This window comes from Arachis duranensis, chromosome 9 (assembly GCF_000817695.3).
Source record: "Arachis duranensis cultivar V14167 chromosome 9, aradu.V14167.gnm2.J7QH, whole genome shotgun sequence".
NCBI lineage: Eukaryota > Viridiplantae > Streptophyta > Magnoliopsida > Fabales > Fabaceae > Arachis > Arachis duranensis.
In genome coordinates, this window is record NC_029780.3 from 115,601,893 (window position 1) to 115,610,923 (window position 9,031).

At 34.8% G+C, this 9,031-nt stretch overlaps 1 protein-coding gene across 1 annotated transcript; it reads right to left on the reverse strand.

Annotated features, from left to right (window-relative positions):
* Positions 1-296: 296 nt before the first annotated feature.
* Positions 297-7,086, reverse strand: LOC107467664 (clathrin interactor EPSIN 3). The gene is given in 13 exon segments (XM_021132044.2): positions 297-1,088; positions 1,204-2,281; positions 2,691-2,881; positions 3,265-3,467; positions 3,537-3,707; positions 4,573-4,914; positions 5,173-5,318; positions 5,411-5,494; positions 5,765-5,843; positions 5,932-6,011; positions 6,228-6,279; positions 6,409-6,489; positions 6,843-7,086. Coding segments are annotated over 12 exon segments (2,880 nt in total). The 5' UTR covers positions 6,444-6,489; positions 6,843-7,086; the 3' UTR covers positions 297-669.
* Positions 7,087-9,031: the final 1,945 nt, after the last annotated feature.

The window sequence follows — 9,031 nt, forward strand, 5'->3', positions numbered from 1 at the left end:
TAAGCTGTTTGAAATTCTCTTTCACCCGGATAAAACTAAATCTAACCAATTTCAGACCTTCAATAAATGAACACATGGCGTGCTACGTTACATTAAATCATTGTGGTTATTAGGTATTAGGAAGTAGAATGTGGAGTATGAAATAAGACGAGTTGGTCTGGGATTTCAAACTATGTTTTAAATAGTTTATTTGTTATCATGTGCAAAATGCCTATACATTATCATGGACTGATATCACTAGTCCTTTGAAGCATCAATGAAATCAAACACAAATTTTTACACATTGATATTCTGAATTCATGTGTCCAATGGAGAAAAACAATATATTAATATCACCTCTTCCGTCCAATCCCAGCAAAGGTTATACAATGCCGATGCCACAAAGCACCAAATGAATATGACCACCCAAAACAGAAAGAATGATAGTACCATACATCACACAAGTACTATAACCATACATCTGGATCACTTTACAGAAAGTTACATCTGTTATTAAAATACAAATGTAAAGGTATAGAATGCAGACCACAAGCAACACTGGATTGGCTTGCCATCATCTTGCTCAAAATCATTCGACAAAACAATCAATATTAATCTTTATCATGCTATCTAAGTACAATTCTCAATCTCATACCCATAACTTTTCTATCTTGAGGTACAAGCTAAATCTTACCGGTAGGAACCATATGGCCGTTGAGGATAACCACCAGTTCCCATCATGGGGTTATAATTACCTGCCATGTTGGACCCAGAGTATAACCCAGTAGGTGGCTGCATCTGGACTCCCTGCGCCATACCCATGTTCATTCCCATTGGCGCGCTCATACCTCCATAGCCTCCCATACCCATACCACCAGCAGGACCATTGCCCATTCCCATTCCCATTCCCATGCCTGAACCCATCATTGGGTTTGGCGGAGCTCTGAGAGCACCAGCACCAGCCCGGCCTACACCTGAACCGGATCCCATGGCTTTACCCATGGTTACAGTTGATGTTACGGCTGTTGTGGTAGGTTTCTCCATCCTCTTTTCCTTCCTATTAATGGAAGCAAAGTCTATTCCGATATCTGCTAAGGGATTTATTTTAGCTGCAGATAAGAAACATTGAAGTCAATAGTTGGTTCAGATAAGAGAAGACAATCTAACCTAAGTGACTAAAAAATGTCAGAAACAGCAAGAAGAGGCTGAGGTACAAGCACTCACCTCCAGATATATTCAAATCAACTAGCCCCCTGCTCAGTGTATCTGCCCAAACTGTTGATTTCATCTCAAACTTATCCTTAGACGGTTCTGAGGCCTTATAATTTGATCCTGTTGAAGGCACAGCATACTGGGAAGCATTAGGAACATTTGCACCTTGACCAAGTAAGCTGCCTACAAATTCATTTTGTTTTTCACCAGATACATCATGTGGTTGATGTGTAAAAGTGGATGCATTCCCCTCTTGTGCGATGAAATTCCCACTGCTAAACTGTGGTGCTTGATTTGTTGGGGATTGAGAACTAGACCCTCCATGCTGGGGAAAGTAGTTTGCAGTCTGTGACAGCTGTCCTATTTGTGCTTGGGGAGTCATGTGTGAAGGAATAGGTGCTGGAGATCCTTGTGGCAGGACACTCCAACTGTTCATATGTCCATTATTTCCACCACTTGGTTCAAGTAACATACCCGAAGCTCCTGAAGTCACAGATCCTGCCTGATACTGGAATCCACCATACATAGGACCCATTGACTGGCCAGGTTGACCAGCATGGGCTGAAAAGGGTTGCTGTGCATGTTGACTAGTTGGTGCCAAATAAGGTGGTTGTACTGGTTGGCCATTGGCAGCTGAAAAGGCTTGCTGGGCAAGTTGGCCAGTGGGAACTGAAAAGGAATGTGTTGCTGGTTCAGCTGAGAAACTTTGCGGCGTATTTTGGCCAGTTTGTGCAAAAATGGATTGTGATGCCACTAGCTCAGATGAAGATTGAGAATTGGGAGGGGCTGAAAAGTTCTGCTGTGAGATCGTTCCAGGTAATGGTGCAGGCGGAAGAATATCTGCAAGAATATCATTCTGCTGTTGTGGGGCAGAAAAACCTTGAGATATTAACTGTGAGTTTGTCGCTAAAGAATGATTGTCACTGGCATCTGATGTAGAGTGCAGTGCAGCAGAAAATGAGTCTCCAAACCCAAAGTCAGATACACTTGATTGGGATGGTTCGACCCTCTGATTCGTCTCAGGTTGAGATGGAGTTGTTTCAGAAGAAATGGCCTTAAATGGTGAATCACCGAAAGGGTCTTCAAAAGACTGCCAAAAGTCAAATCAACAATATTTTCAACTAGGACTAACAAGGAGATCAGTTCCCATAAAAGGACATTAAGAGTAAAAATGCTCAGAAGCATCTAAAAATGATTATTCTCTGCATAAGCACAAGAATAGATATACTTTCAATATAAAAATAGCACTTCCAATATTTAGAAATTTGAATTCCAACCATTCATTCTGGTGACAACAAAAATGGTAGTAATGATTATGTTACATTGCTTAATAAGCATACATGTTCAAAGTCAAGCATGCGCATATCAGAAAGGACAGAGAGGGGGGAACAAGGTAAAAACTAGAAGCATTTCAAGCCACACAGAAACTCATTCTTATAATTACTGTATATTACTGACTTACTGTATATATAAAAAAGGACAATCAAGCACATTTTTACCTGATCAAAATTATTGGAGCCAGGTGGTGGTGCTGCAGAGGAAGCTGTTGAATCAAGGTGTACATTGCCTTCAATTGCTGCGGCTGCAGTTGCTGATGCAGAGGGCACTAAGGACAATGCATTCGACGAGAATGACTCTGAGAGGGAGCCAAGTAAGTCCACTTCAACATTATTTAAGGTGGCCGGGGCAGCTAAGAAGAAACACACAGACATCATGAGTATAAAGCATAATGAATTTTTCTAGCAAAGAAATTAGCACTAAAACACGAATACATTCTCCTGAATACAATAAATATTAAACTGAAACAGTGAATATCTGCATTTAAAATTCCATCAATTTTACAGTATGGTTATGCCATTGATTTGGGTGTGTAGGACCAAAGTCATGTATGGATTAAATTAAGTGTTACATGCTGCCAGACACCAAGGTAGAACATTCCTTGAAAGCACTTGCATAGTTGCATTTAATATCCAAGAGAGAAAATACTAATTACATTTTGTAACAATTTAACAACTGGATTTACAATAATAATGAAGATCAACACGACTGAATTTAGCAAAGAACTTTTCACACCTGAAAGAGGAACACGAGGGTCAAATTCATCAGAAGCCTCAACTTCCTGGTTTCCAGATATAGCAGTAGTCGGCACACCATTTACTTCAATTGGATTATTACCTACAGAAGGAGAAGATCCTGTCGGAGCAGAAGTTTGGTGTGGATTATCACTTGCAGGAGAAGAGCCCCTTGGACCAGATGCTGCTGAAGTTTCTCCATCCCTGTAATCAAGAAATTATTAGCAACAGATTCAATTGTCAGTAAGTGATGTCCATATTGTAACTTGATACCTTTCATGATGTACAGAGCTTTGAGATTCACCAATAGCATCCTCATAACTTGGAGGAGCCCCCATAGTTTGCTCTGACAGTTTCTGCTCCCGAGAGAAAAAAGAAATAACATATCTATGAATGTTTTACCTTCCTTCCAGAGAAGGGTCTTCAGCCTTAGCACTGGTACCTCTGACAGAACATTGCAATAAAGAATGTTACAATGATTCCTTATTATTTTTGCCAGAATTTACAACTCAGTGAACTCACAATATATTCCTTAAACTTGAACTTCAAAAATATATGCAATCCATTCCACATTAATAAATCAAGGAATAAGGCCAGAACAAGTTGGTATTGAATGAATTGGGTTCTTATTACATACCTCAGCAGCAAGGAAGATCAAGGACAGAATGGGAAAAATTGCCCCTTATCAATTTTGCATATAGGAGGAAAGGCAAGAAGAAAATAACAGAATGGGGTCTAGGAAGTAAGGGGAACCGAGTTTTAGGGAGTTTGTTAGAAGTGAGAGGAGAATAGAAATAGGAAAGCCAGAAGCAATTGGACGTTAGGAAGTAAGTAGAGTACGAATTGAGGAGAGAATTGGCCTCTCAAATGCCAAATATCATGTATATTATTTCTTATACACTCGTACACAATTAAATAATATAATTCCTCACTGATTTGGGAAATATCACACAGATACTCCCTTTTCTGTGATTTCACATTCTTCTCTATTTCTATTCTAATTCCTACTGCAACTACCGATCTACTTTCTGTTTATCTCTGCCAGTCTTACAGTTCTCCATCCTCAATATAAAAAATGTTAAACTGAGAAATTGGGTGTCATTGATTAATGATTAGAGAGTAAAAAATGGACAGTAAAATCTTGCGAAACTCCTACATGTATCATAAAGTACAGACAATAACAAGAAAGGTTGGATCCAAAATTTAATAAACCTTGAGAACTCTATTGATAAATATTTATCAATGAATATTTGTTTAGACAAAGCAAATTTTAGTGAATGCAATATCTTATCCAAATATAGGGTCATACCGAGATGAGTGTTGACCTTCATCATTGTAACTGCGATCAGGATCTCTATCTGAGCTCCTGCTTCTAGAGCCATAATTGTAATCATTAACATCTTGACTTCTTCCCCTGGATTCATCATCCCTGTAGCCATCTCTATTATATCGATCCTCATAATCTCTGCCATAACGATCTCCATCACGATTATACTGATCATCATCTCTATAGCCCCATTCTTTTTCTCTACCATAGCCTCTATCTTCCTCCCTGCTCCGATAAGGATCATCATCATATCTATCACCATAAGGTCCATTGCTTGAATATGAACCAGGTCTATACATTCCACTTGATGCATTGTTGCGAAACCTGGGGAATCATATCGGCAATTACATATATCCTCCAAAGTAAGATTGATACTTACATGTTGTAAGTTATACCTTGTGATTTTAGATTTAATAGTCTAGAAGTTCCACTTCATAGATGAATAAAAACAATAAAAAAAAAATGCTTTAAGAATGCTGGTGCTTCTTAATTAATGTGATTGGTCTAAGTTGTTATATAAAATGGGAAATACTGAAGTTCAAAAGTTCAAAATATAAATAAAGATAATAAGATGAGAATTACTTGTCCTTGTTAGCGGCAGCCTTCTGTCTAACCTCTATGACTCTTTCTTTATCATTCACAAGGGTAACGAGACTCTGTGATTTCCTCCTGACATTGTTTCCCTGGTCTTTTCCACTGGAATCAATATATTGAAAATCGGACAATGTCTGTTCACAATACATTGGCAATAATATTAAGTTAAATTCTAACAGATCGTTTCAATAATAAACAAAACCTGAATGACAGAAATGAAAATTACCGATATTTGATAGGCATGCTCTCTAATATCCTCTATGACTCGCTCTGACCCATGACCTACCATGTATTCTAGTACTATCAAAGCCTGTGATTTAACAGTTAATATGAAAACATTAGCACTATGTAATTCTAAGCATGTATAATCAGCAGTAAAACACATACAGGACAGAATTCTAAATAGGAAGGTAACCAGCATAGTCATGACAAATATTATGACAAATTTAACAAGCAGTTTACTTCATGGGTGCTTTTCATTGTCATGGGGACTAAAAAGCATTACAACAACAGAAAATAAATAAGAATAATAGAACACACGAGTAACTACAACTAAAACATAAAACTGCTCCCTGAACACCTTGTAGACATGTCGCCAATTCTTGCCAGTGTCATTAAGTCGCTTCCATATTACCGCCATGATCATCTGGTATTCATGACTGCATTAGAATTGGAGCTCAGAAATGAGATTCTTTTTACGGCAAAGCACAGTTCGATTCATTATTTAGAAAGAGAGATTAAGCTTACTAGTTTCTGCTCGCCTGTGCAATATCAGCAAGAAGTGATCCATGAGGACCCCAAGATTCATTGCTCGTAGCATCGAGAACCTAAGGAAAGGATAGAAACAACTAATGGGATTAATATTTGTGAGATAAGATTATATGATGCAAATTCAAAGACACTCAACTCAACTAACTATTCCCGAGCAAAAACTTAGGAAAAGTGAGCTCAAAGTTTCCCACAATCCTTACACCAATGCCATAATTATGCAAACATAGTTTACAGTGAGTATAAAAATATAAGAAAACCACACACAAATTTACCTTCTGTTCTATGCCAGGAACTTTGAGTACTTTCTTATTTACTTCTCTTTTGCTGCAATATTACAATGGAGAGCATAAATCAGTAATGAAATAGCAATACAGATCAAGACAGAAAATTATACTCCCGCCATATTGAACCATATCCATATGTTGTTATATGTTAATAAAGAGTTAGACTTACAGTTCCCTAACAGTTTGACCAATGGCCTTCTTCATCGTAGCTGGTTTCAATAACGGTTATGTGCCGGCACCACAGGCCAAACTGCAATTCGGTAACAGCCATATCCATTCATCAAATGAGGTAAAATACAATAAAATATAAAACAAGCAGTAATAAGCAAGTATCAATAAAGCTTATATTAAAAGAAACTTATCAAAATCAATATAGTGATCCCAAAAAACAACTAAGGAACAAGAAAGAAACGAAAAAACAGTATTTTGACAATCGCAACATAACAGATAAGAAAACAAAGCATCAAAATCAGGATCCTTAATTGAAGCACGAAATGAAATATAAATAAGTGAGGTAAAGATAGATAGATCCAAGAAATGAAAAAAGTGAAGAAATTTGAGGGGAATCCAGATCTGAGTACGCGAAATCGAGATCGAAGTTACCTGATCTAAACAGTGGGCAGAACTCAGAAGATGAAGGTGAAGGTTTTAGAGAGAGAAAAAGAGAAATCGGAGATTGCAGAGAGGTGCGTGTGAGTGTGTTTGGTGAGTCTCTGAAACATAGAATTACGAGGGAAACAAACAGAAAGGAAACTACAATATTAACATGGGAGTGATTTTCTCTCTCTACAATTCTGGAGTTTAAACCGAAAGAAAATTGAAGACAGAGACAAAGACAGGGCAACTTACACCAAGGGAATTATGGCATCAATTAAATACACAATCTACAATCATACTATTTACATACCATAAATAAATTAATAAATCAATTTTGGTATAAAATATATTAATTTTTTTATGTATAATAATATTTTTTGATGAATAAATGATCTTATGTTCTATTTAATTATATGGTAGATTTTGGGATTTTTTTGGAAATAAAATAAAAAATTTATTATTTCTCCAAACTCAATTTTTGAATTTTAATTTATAGAATACAATTTTTTTTATTTAGAGCAAGTTCATCGCACCTTCCAACGAATTCCATTATTTTAATAGAGTTCGTCTGAATTCTGATGAATTTTTATTTTTTGATAGAGTTTGCCTTATTCTCCGCCTATCACATTTCTTGTGAGAAGAGAAATTTGAAAATTAACATGACAATCATTATCATCGTCTCTAAAATACATAGAAGTACACACATATGAATAAGTCGTATTTTTTTAGAAAGATAGTGATTTTTTAAATTTATAATAGAAAAAATTCTGGTTAAATATAGCTTATTCATATGTACCTGTGTATTTCTAGAGACGATGATAATAGTTGTCATTGGTGTCGACGATATTGAAAAAACCTGTTTATTGTCTGTGTACTTTTACATGCTCCTCCTATAAACTGTTAGAGACGATGATAATGGTTTAGAAACTTAAATTTCGTTCTCAGCCAAGGTTTTAGGAAAGAGTTGGACGATGGGTATTAGGGATGCGGCCAACTTTATAAAATTATAGAAGTTCGTGGAATTGGACAAACTCACCCTAAATAAAAAAAATTGCATTCCGGATATTAAAGTTGAAATAATAGATTTAAAAAATAATAATTTTTTATTTTATTTAAATCCATAGAATGAATATTTATTTTGATTCTCAATTTTGATATGAGACTCAATTTGACTTTTAAAATTTTAATAAACGCAAATTGAACTTTAAATTTTATAACCATCACTTATATTAATTTTTGAATTAATATCTATTTATTAATGAAGCATGTTCATTTAGTATATTAATTTACTATTATTTGAATTTTTCACTCAGATTACGTGCAAAATCAACACGTTATTACAAAAATTAACTTAAGGACTAAGACAAGTTACTATTATAAATGTTAGACTCTGAGTTGAGTGTAGTTAATTAATAAATAAATTTTTGTGTACGTATAATAATAATATGATTGGCTAAAGTTTGGACAAAAATAAATTTTAAAATATACATTAAATATACGATAAAATTAAATCGTATTTATTGAGTTTTGTATTTCTATGAGAGGAAGTGCTGCAATAAAGTTTTTTTTGGTGATATAAGGGGATCAAAGACCCAAACAAAGGGAAAGCAAAAACACACGAGGACAGATAATTATTTGAAATTCATATAAATATGATATTTATATTCTAATAAAATATGAAAAGATAATTATTTAAAGGCCCTTCTTGAAAAATATTAGATGATAATGTGTCATTTAATTGATAGAAATTCACGGTTGTACTTTTTAAAAATTAATTTAAAATATATAATTTATAGGTACATGACTTAATGACTTTTATTCTAATATAATTGTTGGGGATATATTTACAAATTTAATTCAGTTTATTTAGGTGGCTATATACAAATAAAATATTTGATATATTAAAATAATTTATTTAGTTTTGGCGAAATTATTGTTTTGGCAAAATATGATGCAGGTAAAAATTTAATTTAATTTATTATCGGATTATGCTACTAAAATCATGACATACATCTTTCTAGAATTTCAAAGTGCTTGAAAAGAATAAAAAATATTGACCAAATTGTATTGGTCAATTTGCGTTTGGATGATGATTAGTCAAAATAAGTAGGTTTGTTCATGGGAAGCAAATGTTTTCCAAAGTTGACTCGGTAAAAAGAAAAGTAGAGTCTAATATAAATATAAATAATTTAATT